Below are 17,878 nucleotides of genomic sequence, written 5' to 3' on the forward strand. Positions count from 1 at the left end.
TAGAAGTGGTTTACAATCAATCCAAGATTATATGCAGAGAAGGGGGGGGGGGGAAGAGAAAGAAAATGTGTTTTTCAGATATATTTTTCTCACTATGGAAAATATTTTGGCTTTGGTTAAAATTGTCTAAAAGCCACTGTTGATGTTGATGTTTATTAGTGTGTCTGCAGGATATAAAATAATCAATGACAAAGTACGGGTGAATAAAGTGCTCATGCTTACATTCGCAAGAGTAAGGGGACACAAATTAAAATTGAGGAAATGATTTTCCAAAATTAAATACAGACAGCGTGGACCATTTTTACACAATTGTTACTTGCTCTGTCTGTAGACAAACTTCTATTCCCTGCAAGCTTTACCAAGTAAGGACTTCAGGGTTTGGCATTCTACAATTAACTTGTGGAATTTACTGCCACAGGATATTAATGGGGCAAAATAGCTTTAAAAGATTCAGAGAGGATTAAACACTGAAGAGCAACAAAAGTATCTGCAGTCACTTTGTAGTAGCTAGAATAAAAGTTACAAGCCTGGCAAATCCTCCCACTTCAAGGCACAAAATAATTTCCACTTCTTTTTTTGCTCAGTCTGCCCGCAGTATTGCATGTATGGTGGGAAGCAGGGAGGTTGTAGAGAGGGGATGGGTGGGCGATGGCCTTCCTCTGAAACATCAGGGACAGGCTACTATCAGAGGTGGGTCTTTCACACTAAGCGACCCATTAATTTATTTAGGCAAGGAAACTCCAGTGACACTATGCTATCTTTGCAACATCCTTTAATGTCACAGATGCTGCTAATAAGATTGCAAATGTGCATAAACCATCCCACTGGTTTGGGTACGTTTTGTGTTTCAGGTCTGAATCAATATTGCTGTTCCTTTTTCTATGTGGTATTTCAGCCCAGCAAGTAGCAGGTTACTGTTAGCTTCCACGTCAGTCAGCGTGTGAAGGCAGAGAGGGAGGGGGGAGTGCCATTTGACACATTAAAAAGCTACTTTTCTGTCGTGACCGGGAAAGCAGTTGCTGCTGCTGTTCACAAACTTAATCTACGATGCCCTTGCAAAACAGGTCCTCCAGGACACGGCAGCGTACCGTCCTTTTAGTGATCATCATGGTCCTGATAGTGACAATTGTTGCTGTGCTGGCTGCTGTGCTGCTGGCAAATGGAATGAAAGAGACTAGCATGGAGCTGCTACAGTGGAAAGGCAGAGGGACCACTAAAAATCTGCAAGAAGTCATCCTCGGGCGGTGTTATAATTACATCACAACAGTGAACCCTGAGCTGAGGTGAGCAATAATTACAGTCATGCATAATATGGTTTAATGGCAAAGACAGGCAAAGAGCTAACTACTAACTCAAGTGATGCATCCGATGAAGTGGATTCTAGCCCACGAAAGCTTATGCCCCAATAAATTTGTTAGTTTCTAAAGTGCCACAAGGACTCCTCGTTGTTTCAACTGAAACAATATCCCGTGTTATCAGCTGAACAAGGAAAACAGAGGAATTAGAACTTATTACAAGTATTTTGGAGCAAAACATAGAAAGTCAGATTTAAAATTGGTTACATCCTGTTGAACATTTTTGGGAGTGGATTAAGGGTGCACAAAATAGCACAGCAAATGAGAGTGTGAAACAATAGTAATTTGGGGGCAAATTCTGCCCGCACATATAAATGTGCGCCTCCTTCAAAAATCTCATAGAACCAAACATCGAAACTCTGGGCCAGAGTCTAGTAAGTTTTAATGTGTGGATGTGACAGCAGTGAAGTTTAACTGCAATCTGTGAAGCACTAATGTCGCATATAACATTTAACCCATATAACCAAATATGTGAGTGTATGTGAAAGAGAGCGCAGGAGGCTGGGAAGTCATTTTTAAGAAAGATCTCTATTCAGTTGCTTTTTTCCTTCTGGGAGTGAGAAGAACATTGAGAAATTCCTTTAAAATATGCAAAACAGATATTGTGGTAATGTGGGTCAGAGGACTTGCCTAAGTTCACTGTAAACACATGGAGCTTTCAGGCTTGTGTAAAAAGATTGATTGCAACTGGTCATATGATTAGAGCTGGGGATACTCTGCAAAATCTTCCATACACATATATTTACTGAATTCCCTCCGTATGCTTGGTGCTGTACATTATATAGAGGATGAAACAATTCCTACCCTAAGGAGCTTAGGATTTGAATACTTAAAGCATGTTGGAGAGAGAGGGCATTTCAAGTGTAAAGGCTTGCACTGAAGGGGCCAGACAAAAGTGGAAGATATAGAAGTGGCATTTAGAGAAGCAGCTGGGAAGAGCTCTTGCAGCAGAAGGGGGAACAGGAAAGGAGATATGAAAGCAGAGACTGTAGGCCAGGACAGAGCTGAGCAGAATCTTGAAGGGGAGGAGGTCTCAACTTCTCTTCCTCCTTGCAGACAGAGGTTGAAAAGCCAGGGATTCCTTGTTGGAGAGGCAAGGAGTCTGGCAAGGGAAGCATCATCCTGCCTTTTCCCAAGCCCTGCAAAATATCACCCCCCTGCCCCGGAATTCAACATGGATTGGGCACTGTATTGTGGGAGGGAGCAGGGCTGAGGCAGGACAGCCATTCTAAACAGTACAATTCCACCCCTACACCTACAGAGTCAACATTTTCCTGCTGAAGTGCAGTCATGTTTAACTTATGTGCCTGCCCCCGCTACATAATGGCACTGACATAATTTAAACAAAATATTAGCAAAATATTAACTGGTTTCCTGCTAGATTGCAGCAATCAACAAATCTTGCCTTCTGCTATCCAGTGCTGAGACTACTGTATACACAGTCTAAAATCTGCAGTATTTGAAAGGAAACTGTCATGATAAAGCCTTGACCTTGCTCTTGTGATAATTTAAGCATAAGCTTAATTTTAAGCATGTGAGTAGTATCACTGAAGCCAATGGAGCTATTCAGATGTGTAAAATTAAGCCAGTACACAAGTGTTTGCAGGATCAGGACATCCTAATAAAAAGAAAAGAAAGAAGTTTCCTTGTCAATATTACTAAAAATGCATTCAATTATTAAACTGAAATAACTTTTAAAGCTTAACAGTCTTTTCAATAGGTATATTATTTACTTAATTTTTAATAAGGGCACTGAAAGTGTACAGTCAGGGCATGTCTGCACTGGCAGAGTTACAGCACCACTCAGAGAGCACTGTTGTGTGTTAACACTGTGAGGCCGTGTCTAGACTGGCAAGTTTCTGCGTAGTAAAGCAGCTTTCTGCGCTGTAACTCCCGAGGTGTACACACTGCCAAGCCACTTAGTGTGCAGAAACTGCGCAGTTGCAGTGCTGTAAAAAAATCCACCCCAACGAGAGGCGTAGAGCTTTCTGCGCTGGGGCTACAGCACCGCGATGCCAGTGTAGACATCCTGGTTGATTGCAGCACTGTGATTGGCCTCCGGGAGGTGTCCCACAATGCCTGTTCTCACCTCTCTGGTCGTTGGTTTGAACTCTACTCCCCTGCCCTCAGGTGACCAACCATCATCCCCACCCCATAAATTCCTTTGGAATTTTGAAAGTCCCCTTCCTGTTTGCTCAGTGATGCGTGCAGTGGTCTCAGTGCATCTTCCCAGGTGGCCATGCCTGCTCCACGCACCAGGTGATCCTCTGCTTGGAGCAATGCCAAGCTGCTGGACCTCATTGGCATTTGGGGAGAGGAGGTTGCGCAGTCCCAGCTGCACTCCAGACTTAGGAATTATGATACCTACGGACAGATTTCACGGTGCATGATAGAAAGGGGCCATGACCGGGACACACTGCAGTGCAGGGTGAAAGTGAAGGAGCTGTGGAATGCCTACCATAAGGCGCAGGAGGCAAACTGCCTCTCTGGTGCTGTGCCCACGAGCTGCTGGTTCTACAAAGAGCTGGACACTATACTCGGCGCGACCCCACCTCCACTGCGGAGACCACTGTGGACACTTCAGTGGCTCGCGTGCCAGTCGAAAGTGGACTGAACCACGAGGAGGAAATCTTGGACTAGGATGTTGAGGGGGAACCAGAGGCAGAGGATGACTCGGAGGTCAGAGATGCATGCAGCCAGGAGGAGGCTAGCCAGTCACAGCTGTCAGATGTTGGTGAAGCGCAAATAGGAGAGGAGGCCCCTGGTAAGCGGATTTGATTTGGGGAATCGCTGAAGCAAGTTGTTGGGGGCAGGAGGGTTGAAGAAAGCAGGCTTGTCTCCCACCGCATGCCTAATCTTAGCAGTGGAACAGGTTGTTGATTGACTCCCTCACTTCATGGGAATCTCCCTCAGAGAGCTCCAGGAAACTCTCATGGAGATACTGGGCAATCTGCTGCTGCAGGTTCTTCAGCAGAGTTGCTTTGTTTCTTGCCCCATTAACGGTAACTTTCCTGCGCCACTGTGCCATCACGGGGAGATAGGGGTACCATTGCTGCACCCAGGTGAGCCGCATAGGGGCCAGGGCCAGGGCCAGGGCGGAAGCCGCAGTCTTGGAGAAGATCCTCCCTTGATTCCCTACTCATCCTCAGCAGCAAGATATCTTCCATAATGATCACATCCTGTGGAAAGTGTGGGGACAGGAATGATTATCAGGCCCACTCTACAGTGCTGGCTCTCCCCAAGAGGCATGTGCCCAGTGTACAGCAGGATCCGGTCCAGGAAGAATGATTTACCCTGCCCCTGTGTCTACTCACCATTTTAGGGTCTTGTGGCTCATGTGTATGCCCACAGCATTAAGGGGTAGGCGGGGTCTCCCAGGATCACAATGGGCATTTCGACTTCCCCTATGGTGATCTTCTGGTCTGGGAAGAAAGTCCCTGCTTGCAGCTTCCTGAACAGGCCAGTGTTCTGAAAGATGCGTGCGTTATGCACCTTTCCGGAACAGCCCGTGTTAATGTCTGTGAAATGCCCACGGTGATCCACAAGCGCCTGGAGAACCATTGAGAAATATCCCTTGTGATTAATGAACTCAGTGGCTAGGTGGTCTGGTGCTAGCATTGGAATATGCATGCCATCTATTGTTCTTTCGCAGTTAGGGAAGCCCATTTGTGCAAAGCCATCCACAATATCATGCACGTTGCCCAGAGTCACGGTCTTTTGGAAAAGGATGCGCACTTCCGTCAACATGAGTCCAACAGTTGACTTTCCCACTCCAAACTGGTTAATGACCGATTGGTAGCAGTCTAGAGTAGCCAGCTTCCACAGTGCAACCGCCATGCGCTTCTCCAACGGCAGGGCAGTTCTCATTCTTGTGTTCTTGAGCTGCAGGGCTGGGTTAGCTCATCACACAGTTCCATGAATGTGGCTTTCCTCATCTGAAAGTTCTGCAGCCAAAGCTCATCATCCCAGACGTGCATGATGATGTGATCTCACCACTCAGTGTTTGTTTCCCAAGCCCAAAAGCAGCATTCCACTGTGAATGCCACAAGCAATCTCGTGTCGTAGCTACTACACGTGGCGAAATCAATGTTGCACTCTTCTTGCCTTTGTAGTTTAAGGAATGAATCCTATAGGACTAACTATATTTTATATATATTTTCTCATAGTTTAAGTATTTGGTTTATTGTAATAGGTTTATAGATTTATATTAAAGTAAGTTTGGCTGTAATGCAAGAGACCTACAGGCCATATCCTGTACGTTAGGCCAAGGCAAAGTTAGCATATCTATATTAAGACCTTTTACTCAGAAAGCAAAGTTGACCTATATCTTGTTACCTAAATAGATAAGTACCCACATCTATGTCTATGACCTTTTATCTAGACCGATAGACAATGGAGAATGGCATAGGGGTTTTTTCAGTGTTGTACCCACAGACTTAACAAGTACACCACAAGAGACTGATGTGCGTACATACCGGTCATCAATATGCACATACAAACTAGCCTATCGGGTAAGTGTACCCTAACATTTTGTGGGTGAGGAATGAAATTTGGGCCTAGGAAGAAGGATTTCCAGCACTTTGCCCTATAAAAGAGATAACCCACCTCGATAGAGTACTCCATCTCCATTCTCACTTACTCCGCTCTATCATTGTCACGTACATTCTATTTCTACTCTATCTATTTACGATGACTACTAGTATACTTCTTAAACTTTAAGTTTCAAGGGAACTAGGCTAAGCTTGATTTCCCTAAGTTTTATTCCTAGTTTTGTTTATTAGGTTTTGATTTTAAGTTTAAGTTAGTCAAGTAAACCCTAATTTAGTTTTGATAGCTCTTAGCATTAGATTTCTTCTAAGCACTGCATCCCTCATGCAAGAATTGAGAAACCTGAACTGCAAGGCTGGTCCTGCGTCTCTTACCACCAGGTTATCAAGGAAGGGTGTGAGTATGTTAACCAAAGTTTTGTTGCATATAATACTATATTAACATATGCATCTTTTGAATAGCAGTAATGCAATTGTAACTTTGTAACTCTGGGTATTTTACCATTTACTTACTATTATTGATTTTAATGAAAAGTCTTCAAGGCTATATCTGTCTCAGTGTGACCTTCCTGTCATATCCCCCAAGGGTCCTTTGTAAATTCTGTGGAGCCTAATTCGGGACAAGAACTTTTATCTTCTGATCAAACAGATTGGCGAGCCTAAGACCCATACTAATTAATATTTATGATTATTAATATTAAATAAAAAAAATAATAAATTAAATTCCCATATTATCCAAATTAATATTATCAGTACACCCTAAATCAGGCTACAGGAATAACTCCACTGCCACTCGTGACATGTTGGTCAGAGAGAGCAGTATATTTGTCAACAGTTCGGGATCCATTCCTGCAGCCCGAAGAGGCAGGACATGCAATACACAAATGGTTGAAAGATGGGGCCAAATGCGTATGAAAGCACCGGGATTGCTGGGATGCGAAGCAATGCATCATGGGGCACTGGTACAGGACCCACAATGTCCCGCGACCCCGTCCGCCTTCCCACAAGTCTTAGCGGCAAAAGAGAAAGAGGTGCTCTGTGGGATAGCTGCCCAGAGTGCACCACTCTGAATACCACTGCAAGTGCCGCAAGTGTGAACACACTATAAACAAAAATGAAACTTCAGCTGCCTGCGCAATAGCAAGTTTCTAGTCACTTACAGGTTCTCATGCACTGGACCAGGTGTGGGCAAACTTTTTGGCCCGAGGAAATTGTATGGCGGGCCATGAATGCTCACAAAATTGGGGTTGGGGTGTGGGAGGGGGTGAGGGCTCTTTTTCGGAGTGCGGGCTTCGGGGTGGGGCCAGAAATGGGAAGTTCATGGTGTGGGAGGGGGCTCTGGGCTGGGGCAGGGGAATGAGGTGTGTGTATGTGGGGTGAGGGCTCTGGGGTGGGGCTGGGGGTGAGGAGTTTGGGATATAGGAGGGTGCTCTGGACTGGGATCATGGGGTTTGGAGGGTGGGAGAGGGATCAGGACTGGGACAGGGGGTTGGGGCATGGGGAGAGGCTCATGGGTGCAGGCTCCAGGCGGTGCTTACCTCAAATGGCTTCCAGAAGCAGTGGCATGTCCCTTCTCCAGCTCCTACACGGAGATGTGGCCAGGCAGCACTGTGCGCTGCACTGTTTGCAGGCTGCAGTTCCCATTGGCTGCAGTTCCCAGTCAATGGGAGCTTCAGGGGTGGCGCTTGGAGTGGGGGTAGTGTGCAGAGCAGAGTCCCCTGTCTGCCCCTACGCATAGGAGGCAGAGCAGGGCCATGACATGGCTTCTGGGAGCCGCGTGGAACAGCCCCTGACCCTGCTCCCCGGCTGGAGTGGGGCAAGCCCCAGACCCTGTTCTCCATCGGGAGCTCAAGGACCAGATTAAAATGGCCGGCTGGCCAAATCCGGCCCGCAGGCCATAGTTTTCCCACCCCTGCACTAGACCAAGGGTGTAACACTTGGCAAGGAATTGTTTGTTTAAATAAATTAAAAAAACAAAACAAAAGAATGAAAACATGTTAAGTCATGCTGACTGGTCCTAGGTTTTCAAAAAGATTATTTTTAAACAAAACCTAAAGCATTGTTTGAATTTGGACCTGATAATAGCTATTTAAGGAGGACAAACTTATTTATTCTTAACATAGAAAAATGCATTTTCTCCTAAAACAAGAAAAAAAATGTAAACAATTAACATTTTAAAACAATGTGAACAGGAAATTTCCATTTGAAATACACCTCTACCCCGATATAAAGCTGTCTTCGGGAGCCAAAAAAAAAAATCTTACTGCGTTATAGGTGAAACTGTGTTATATCGAACTTGCTTTGATCCGCTGGAGTGCACAACCCTGCCCCCCCAGAGCGCTGCTTTACCGCATTATATCTGAATTTGTGTTATAACGGGGTGAAGGTGTACTGACATTATTGGAGGGAAGGGGGAAGGCGGGACTATATTAACTTACCTACATCTGTAATGTTCATGCAGAGGATGGCTAAGAGTATTAGCTATATGTTCTTAGCTCTGATCTTGGATTCCTCTTTCCTGATCCTACTTGACATTAATGTCATTTTTGATACAAGTGTACATTGATCACTATTCTGTTTGAGCACCCTGATCACAAAGCCAGTGCCTCATGGACACACTGTAAAATCATACCTCAACAAACACTGTTCTTTCATGTCTAATGCAGGTTTTACAGCTCTCTCTCTATTATGGAGCACCCAGAAGATCTTGAGGAGCTTCTCCAGCAATCTTATTAAACACCTTCAGTCATGGACATAATTTTCTGCAATAACACCCAGCTCTACATATTTGTTTCCAACCACCCCAATCCTTTTGCTGATCTTGACTTTCAGCTCCTGGCTAAGCCACAACTTCCTACTCCTGAATGATTTCAAGATTGAAGTCCTCACACTGTATGAAAATACTTGTTCTCAGTCTCTAAATTTTCTACAAAGATCAGAAATTTTGGAGTCAAAACTTCTTCACCAACATCCCTTTGTCCTCCTACATCTGCTTTGTTTGAGAACATAAGAACAGCCATACTGGGTTAGACCAAAAGGTCCATCTAGCCCAGTATCCTATTTTCTGACAGTAGCCAACACCTGGTGCCCCAGAGGGAATGACAGAACAGGTAATCATCAAGTGATCTATCCCCTGTTTCTGGCAAACGGAGGCTAGGGACACCATCCTCCATGCGCCTATCCTCCATGAACTTATTTAGTTCTTTTTTGAACCCTGTTATAGTTTTGGCCTTCACAGCATCCTCTGGCAAGGGGTTCCACGGGTTGACTGTGCATTTTGTAAAAAAATACTTCCTTTTGTTTGTTTCAAACCTGCTGCCTACTATTTTCATTTGGTGACCCCTAGTTCTTCTGTGAAGAGAAAGAGTAAATAACACTTCCTTATTTACTTTCTTCACACCAGTCATGATTTTACAGATCTCTATAATATCGCCCCTTAGTCGTCTTTTTTCCCAAGCTGAAAAGTCTCAGTCTTATTAATTTTTCCTCATACGGAAGCCATTCCATACCCCTAATCATTCTTGTTGCCCTTTTCTGAACCTTTTCCAATTCCAATACATCTTTTTTGAGATGTGGCAATCACATCTACACGCAGTATTCAAGATGTGGGTGTACCACAGATTTATATAGAGGCAATAGGATATTTTCTGTCTTATTATCTATTCCTTTCTTAATGATTCACAACATTCTGTTCGCTTTTTTGACTGTCGCTGCACATTGAGTGGATGTTTTCAGAGAACTATCCACAATGACTTCAAGATCTCTTTCTTGAGTGGTAACAGCTAATTTAAACCCCATCATTTTATATGTATAGTTGGGATTATGTTTTCTAATGTGCACTACTTTGCATTTATCAACATTGTATTTCATCTGCCATTTTGTCACCCAGTTTTGTGAGATCCTTTTGTAGCTCTTCGCAGTCTGCTTTAGACTTAACTATCTTGAGTAGTTTTGTATTGTCTGGAAATTTTGCCACCTCACTGTTTACCCCTTTTTCCAGATCATTTATGACCTTCACCATACTCGCAGTATTGCCAGATTGTTTTCTGACGGTTTCTATGATTAATCATCTCTTCAGTCATTTCCTTGAGTATTACATATTCCTTTTTTGTCTTTCAGCAAAGCAAAATCCCCAAAGTGCCACAATACCATCATCACTTACTCCTGAAATAAACCCAAATGCACACAATGTATAGTGTTATATATCTATTAGTGTTAACTTGGCCACAGTGCCAGTCCTGTTTAATTTAGTGTACATTCAGTTCAGGGCATGATCTCCTTCCTTTTTAACAATAATAATGCACAACTTTTATCTAGTGCTTTTCATCTATAGATTTCAAGGTGCTTTACAGAGATCAGTATTATCATCCCTGTTTTACAGATGGAGAAACTGAGGCACAAGGCAGGATGTGACTTGTCCACAGACACCCAGCAAAGCAGTGGCAGAGCCAGGAATTGAACGCAGGTTTCTTAAGTCCCAATCTAGTCCCTGTCCATCAGGCAACACTATCTCCCTTATTAAGATGGGCTTCCCTGTTCAAGTGAGTAGGAGTTTTGTCTCTGAATTCAAAAGAAGCAGGACTGATCAGACTTGCAGTAATATATTAAGCTAAATATGAAAAACAAGATTAGCAAACACCACATATGCACAATGTGGCTGAGTTACTCATTGTTACAACTTTAATTTCTATACTTCATGACTTTTCCCCTTCATCTATGCCACCTAATGTTGCCCTTTTTAAATTTTCCCCTCCCCAACAAGCCTAGAAAACTTCTGTCTTATAGAAGAACATTTCAGAAAAGTGCTGAACAATGAACAATTGCAAAACAGAGGTTACGACCCACCACACTTGGCAACCTTTTATCTAGAACAGTTGCTATGGACAAACATAGTAACACTTGTAGCACAAAATAAGTCTCTGTGAAGATAATTTCATTATACAGCATTTTTTTATGGGTCAATGGAGCAATTCCAATTTACACCAGCAAAGGATCCAGCTCTTTAAGTATCCGAGTACTGAGACTCTACTTAAGGTCTCTAGCGAGATCTCATTTGAGTGTGTTGATGCACTCTGGCCTTGAATCTCCTTTGCTCAAGGAATTCCTACTGTGTTGATATATTAGAGAGACAAGCAGGGGAGGGAGGCAATATTTTTTATTGCACCTGTGATGTTACACTCCATATGCTTTGCAAAAATACGTTTATAAGTGTGAATATGATGTAACTGAAATATGCTTTATGCAAAAGGTCTCTTGTAAGGGATTATTACAAGCTTATGATCTACTGAGTGTGTTCATCTTATTTGCATATATTATTTCTTTGTCTGGAGTTAGGAGAATAAGATATAAATTTGTATTACTGTTGTAACCATGTTAAGTGGAAGCTACTAAGGGTACTTCAGAATCAATCACGTGTGAATGGCTCCGTTCACTTGCAAACCTTCTGGGGTACGTGGAAGAATGGAGACTAGGGGGTCTCACAGGACATGTGACTGTTAGCCAAATGGGCTCGTTTCCCCCTGGAGCTGCCCAATTACCCCAAGGAGGCACGGGAGTCTAGAAGACGGCTTTAAGTTTTTATTGACCAGTCAGCTGAGTGGGTGCTCCCCTCGGCTAATGCCAGAGAGAGAGCCCCTTACAAGTGTGGAGCAAGCCTTTTTATACCTAGCAACAAACAACTTAGCATGCATACGTTCTACGCGTATGCGGAAGGAACATTTCAAAAGGCCTTGTATGCAGATTGAGAGAGAGGCAAGGGAATGGATACATAACAGGATGCGGTTTAACATTTTACTTGAACTTATCACCTCTTTCCTTAGCACCCCCCTTCTTTCCCCCCCTGCACTCCACTCTGAGGCATATGTTAGACTGAAATAGCAGTGCCTGTCTGTCTCACCTAGGCTGGTGGTTTGGCCACCTTGTGTTATCACATAATCTTGCTGCACAGAAGGCTGCAGCGGGTGTTTTGCAGAGACAGCCATTGCTCCTGATATGACAGCTGGGCTTATAAGCAAATAGTTGTCCTGTTGCTCTAACATGACCATGTTGCACAATACTGGAATCCATCTTAAATCTGGTACTTTTCCATTTAGGAGGAGGAGTAGGGACCCAGAGAAACAAAGGATTTTTGCCTTGCGCCAAAGTTATAAAAGGAGGTGGAACAGAACAAAAGGGGCGGGGGGCAGTCATGAGAAATCCCCAAGTTACCACCTGAGCTGGAACTAACAAGGACTATACCAGGGGAAAGGATTGGGCCCAGCCTAGGAAGGAATCTAGTTTGTGAAAGAAGCTTATTGGAATATCTCTGAGGGTGAGATTTACCTGTAATTAGCTTCTTAATATATTACGCTTAGACTTGCGTGTTTTGTTTTATTTTGCTTGGTAACTTACTTTGTTCTGTCTGTTATTACTTGAAACTACTTAAATCCTACTTTTTATAATAAACAAAAGTGATTTTATTAAGTAACAAACCCAGAGTAAGCAGGGCTGGTGCTACCATTTAGGCAAACTAGGCAGTTGCCTAGGGCGCCAAGATTTGGGGGTGCCAAAAAGCGGTGCCCCCCATTTTTTTTTACAGCATTCCTGGGCTGGGCTGCCGGTGGCACACTGACACGTGCGGCTCAGACTCCGTCTCCCAGCACAGCAGCTGCTCCATGCAATTATTGTCATTGCCGGTGGGGGTGGTGTGCTCGGGGAAGGGGTGTAGCAGAGGTGAGCTGGGGTGGGGAGCCCTGCGGTAGATCCCCCCCTCCCGCCCTGAGGCCCCCCCCCCCACGGCAGCTCCCCACCCCCCACGGCCTGGGGAGCCATGCTGCAGCTCCCCACCCCAGCTCATCTCTGCTACACCCCCTCTCTGAGTGCGCGGTTGCCGCTCCACTTCTCCCGCCTTCCAGCTGATTGGCGCTGCAAGCCTGGGAGTGGAAGAGAATTAGAGCAGCGACGATGTTGTCGGGGAGGCGGCGGAGCAGAAGTGAGCTGGAGTGGGGAGCTGCTGCACAGCTCCCGGGGGTGGGGTGAGCTGCTTCGGGGGGGAGGGCGCCTCAGGGTGTGGGGGGGGTGGGAAGCTGCCTCAGGGCTGAGGGGAGGGCACAAGGTGGAAGTTTCGCCTAAGGCGCGAAACTGCCTTGCACCGGCCCTAAGAAGTAAGTAAGTAAGTAAGTAATACCTGGGGGAGCAAACAGCTGTGCATCTCTCTCTATCAGTGTTATAGAGGGCGAACAATTTATGGAGTTTATCCTGTATAAGCTTTATACAGAGTAAAATGAATTTATTTGGGGTTTGGATCCCTTTGGGAGCTGGGTGTTGGAAACAGAAGTACTTGCTGAGCTGTTTTCAGTTAAGGCTGCAGCTTTGGGGGCGTAGTTCAGACCCTGGGACCAGGGGCGGCTCCAGGCACAAGCGCTCCAAGCACGTGCCTGGGGCGGCAAGCCATCGGGGGGGCGGCCTGCCAATCGCCATGAGGGCAGCAGTCAGGCCACCTTCGGCAGCATGCCTGCAGGAGGTCCACTGGTCCCTGTGGCTTTGGCAGTAATTTGGCGGCAGGTACGCCAAAGGTGCGGGACCGGCGGACCTCCCGCAGACATGCCGCTGAAGGCTGCCTGACTGCCTTGCTTGGGGTGGCAAAATACATAGAGCCGCCCCTGCCTGGGACTGTGTTGCGGCAGGCTAGCATGTCGGGCTCAACAAGATAGGGTTCTTGAGTCCCAAGTTGGCAAAGAAAACGGGCTCAGAGGTAGTTTCAGCACATTAGGTGACAGGCCCAAGGGGGTCTCTGTGACCGAACCGGTCACAGCATTGACTTTTTTGGTGAGAGAGACAAGCTTCCAAGCCACACAGAGTTCCTCTTCAGGTCCTGAAGAAGCTTGTCTCTCATCAACAAACGTTGGTTCAAGAAAAGATATTACCTCACCCACCTTGTCTTTCTAATATCCTGGGACCGACACGGCTACAACTACGCTGCATGCTATGCTGACAGACATATCTATCCATCTAGATTTTTGTCATGCACATCATTATAGTTATCTGAGGAGAGGTCATACCTAGCATTCATCCCTTTTTAAGAGGTATGCAAGTGCTATATTTTAATTCTTGTAAACTTAACTTGGAACAGAATAGAAACATTCTCTCTTTTCTGCTGTGCCACTAGCTTGGTTAATAAATACTTCTTCAAGGCTGTTGTCCTGCATTACCAATGGAATCTTAAATGTTTGTGATGTGAAAGTGGCTTTGATGGATATTCCACAGTTCAGAACTTCTCTGCTTTAAGAGTAGAGGAAAAACTATTTTTAATTTAGTTTTGCATAGGTTTGTTTAGATTTCCTCTGATCACCAGCTTTACAGTGTTTCGATCCCAGTTCCAAGCAAATGGGAAATATAGTGACAAAGTATTTTGAATAATTTCAAAGACCAAACAAATCCATAAAAAACAAGTTTGTTTGCATGTAAGACCTTATCCAAATTCCACTGAAGTCAATTGGAGTCGTTAGGGGACATCATTAAAAAAATAAAATAAAATGACAATTTAAAAGAAGAGAATCATGGGCCAAATCTTACAATGCAGTCTGCAGGAGTTTGGAGCAATGACTGCAGGATCTGGCTCTGATAATAAATATGTGAGCTAAGAAAATTTTACAATCCAAAAGTAAGAAAAATTTATGTTCCTTTCAGTTATTGCTGTTGAAGTATGCAATGCAGTAATTTAAGTGTGACGATGAGGATTGATGATAATTTGGATACACTGAAATTGGCTGCTGTCAGACAGGATTTGGAACAAGGTGGTTCATTTGTCTATACCAAGGATGGACGTTCTTATTCCTGTAGATAGTTGTTGGGACGCATGTTCTGTTTGATTGCCCACCTCTTATTATAAGGAATACAGTACAAACTATAAACCATGAGCATATTTGATGAATTTATCCCCCTTTCCTATTTGCAAATATGGGCCTGGATCCAGATCCCAAAAAAGTCAATGGAAGTCTTTCCATTGACTTTACTGGAGTTTGGATAGGGCCAAATATAGCCCTCACTTTTTGGCACCCGTTCGTTAGCTGTGTAATGGGTATAATAATATCTACTCACTCACCTCAAGGTGGTATGGTGAAAGTTAATTGATAATTGGTAAAGTGCCGTGAGATTCTCTGATGACACATTATAGAAATTCAAAGTATTTTTTTTAGCGCTTCAGTTGCCCTACATATATTGCACAGCTTAAGGATTCAACCATATATTTGTATAAATCTGTCCCACAGCCCAAAATCAACCCAGGTACCAGAGAGATGATCACTCAGTGTGTGAGAATCTGCCACAAATGCATTGGAGGTCTCAGCTGCCATTTGTCTGAACAAATGCTGCCCAACATAACTTTCCACTGCAGCATTACACAGATATTTACCACTGTTTCTCTCCCAGTCATTCTGCTACACTTCATAGCAGTGAGGGATTTTTGTTTTGTTTTTTTCCCCACTCCTCCCTTACTAGTTTAAGTTTGGCTGGTTTTTGTCTGCTAAGGAGAATCATGACTGTAGACTGGGGCCTTGTCTACACTACCAACTTTTGTCAACAGAAGTGATGTCGACACTCAAAAATCGGCATAATAAAAGTCGGAATGTTGTGTTCACACTCACTCCCTCTGTTTGCAGAGCACGTCCGCAGTTGTGGCATTATCGTTGACAGGGTGAGCAATGCACTGTGGGTACCTCTCCCACAGTCCAGCTTGATACCTTCTGTTGCTAGGTACTGTGGGAAGGTGGAGCGGATCACGACGCATCTTGGGACTGGGCTCAATGTCTCGTAATGCATTGCTTTATGTCCTAGCATTCCATGGGCTTCCGGCTTTCTTTCGCGGCATTTTTCAATGGCCGCCTTTGCTGTGCACCCTGGCATCTTTGTGAGAAGGGATGGATCCTGCACTGCTCTCCTGTGCTCTTACAACTGTCATGAAAACATCACAGATGGCAGTGCAGTTAATTGCAAAGTTCCTAACTGAAAAAGAGTCCCAGTTCCCTGACATGCTGCATGATATGGGTAGGAGCAACTTTAGATTGCTTTTGGCATTCACAGAACAGCTGCATAGGGTAGATGGTCACTTTTGGGCTTGGGAAACAAGCACTGAATGGTGAGATCATATCATCATGCAGGTGTGGGATGATGAGCAGTGGCTACAGAACTTTCAGATGTGGAAAGCCACCTTCCTGGAACGGTGTGCGAAGCTCGCCCCAACACTGCGGCACAAGGACACCAGAATGAGAGCTGCCCTATCGGTAGAGAAGCGTGTAGCAATCGCTGTGTGGAAGCTGGTGACTCCAGACTGCTACCGGTCAGTTGTGAATCAATTTGGAGTCAGGAAGTCTACCACTGGAGCTGCGTTAATGCAAGTGTGCAGGGCAATTAATCATATCCTGCTATGAAGGACCGTAACTCTGGGAAATGTGTGAAATAGTGGAAGCTTTGCAGAAATAGGTTTCCCTAACTCTGGAGGGGCGACAGATGACACACACATTCCAATTTTGGCAGACCACCTTGCGGTGGAGTACATCAGTGGTGGGCAACCTGTGGCCCATCAGGATAATCCACTGGCGGGCTGCCAGACCATTTGTTTACATACATTTGCACAGCTGCCTGCTGCTCCCAGAGGCCGTGGTTTGCCATTTCCAACATTCTGTTTGCCTTTTTGACTGCCACTGCACATTGAGTGGATGTTTTCAGAGAACTGTCCACAATGACTCCAAGATCTCTTTCTTGAGTGGCAACAGCTAATTTAGACTCCATCATTTTATATGTATAGTTGGGATTACATCTTCCAGTGTGCATTACTTTGCATTTATCAACTTTGAATTTCTTCTGCCATTTTGTTGCCCAGTCACCCAGTTTTGAGAGATCCTTTTGCAGCTCTTCTCAGTCTGCCTGGGACTTAATTATCTTGAGTTAGTTTTGTATCATCTGCAGATTTTGCCATCTCACTGTTTACCCCCTCTTCCAGATCATTCATGAATATGTTGAATAGGACTGATCCCAGTACAGACCCCTGGGGGAAAAAAATCAGTATTTACCTCTCTCCAATCTGAAAACGGACCATTTATTCCTACCCTTTGTTTCCTATCTTTTAACCACTTACCAATTCATGAGAGCACCTTCTCTCTTATCCACGACAACTTACTTTGCAAAAGAACCTTTGGTGAGGGATCTTGTCAAAGGCTTTCTGAAAATATAAGTACACTATATCTATTGGATCCCCCTTGTGCACATGCTTATTGACTCCCTCAAAGAATTCCAGTAGATTGGTAAGGCATGATTTCTCCTTACAAAAAACATGTTGACTCTTCCACAACAAATTAAGTTCATCTATGTGTCTGACAATATTGTTCTTTACTATAGTTTCAACCAGTTTGCTTGGTACTGAAGTCAGGCTTACCGGCCTGTAATTGCTGGGAATACCTCTGGAGCCCTTTTTAAAAATTGGCATCACATTAGCTATCCTCCAGAAGTGGATTTAAATAATAGGTTACAGACTACAGTTAGTAGTTCTGCAATTTCATATTTGAGTTCCTTCAGAACTCGTAGGTGAATACCATCTGGTCCTGGTGACTTATTACTGTTTAGTTTATCAATTTGTTCCAAACCTCCTCTAATGACGCCTCAATCTGGGATAGTTCCTCAGATTTGTCACCTAAGAAGAATGGATCAGGTTTAGGAACTCCTCACATTGAGGGGGGGAGGGATAGCTCAGTAGTTTGAGCATTAGCTTGCTAAACCCAGGGTTGTGAGTTCAATCCTTGAGGGGGCCACTTAGGGATCTGGGGCAAAATCAAAATTGGTCCTGCTAGCGAAGGCAGCAGGCTGGACTCAATGACCTTTCTAGGAGATGGATTAATTATATTAATCCTGAAGACCCATGCAAAGAATTCATTTAGTTTCTCCCCAATGGCCTTATCCTTGCATGCTCCTTTAGCACCTCGATCGGCCAGTGGCCCCACCGGT

General features: G+C 44.5%; 1 protein-coding gene across 6 annotated transcripts in view; it reads left to right on the plus strand.

Annotated features, from left to right (window-relative positions):
- The window catches only part of LOC128837595 (ADP-ribosyl cyclase/cyclic ADP-ribose hydrolase 1-like), a 47,022-nt gene that overhangs the window by 4,910 nt on the left and 24,234 nt on the right, over nucleotides 1-17,878 (plus strand). For 2 of the 6 annotated variants that reach the window (XM_054028831.1, XM_054028832.1), the window contains exon 2: nucleotides 1,065-1,283. In XM_054028831.1, the coding sequence (XP_053884806.1) occupies nucleotides 1,108-1,283 (176 nt within the window). In that variant the 5' untranslated portion in view covers nucleotides 1,065-1,107. Of the gene's footprint in view, nucleotides 1-979; nucleotides 1,284-10,362; nucleotides 10,444-17,878 lie in introns of those variants that run through there. The other 4 variants (XM_054028830.1, XM_054028833.1, XM_054028834.1 and 1 more) reach the window with 3 other exon arrangements.

The sequence above is a fragment of the Malaclemys terrapin genome, chromosome 5 (assembly GCF_027887155.1).
Source record: "Malaclemys terrapin pileata isolate rMalTer1 chromosome 5, rMalTer1.hap1, whole genome shotgun sequence".
Classification (NCBI taxonomy): Eukaryota; Metazoa; Chordata; order Testudines; family Emydidae; genus Malaclemys; species Malaclemys terrapin.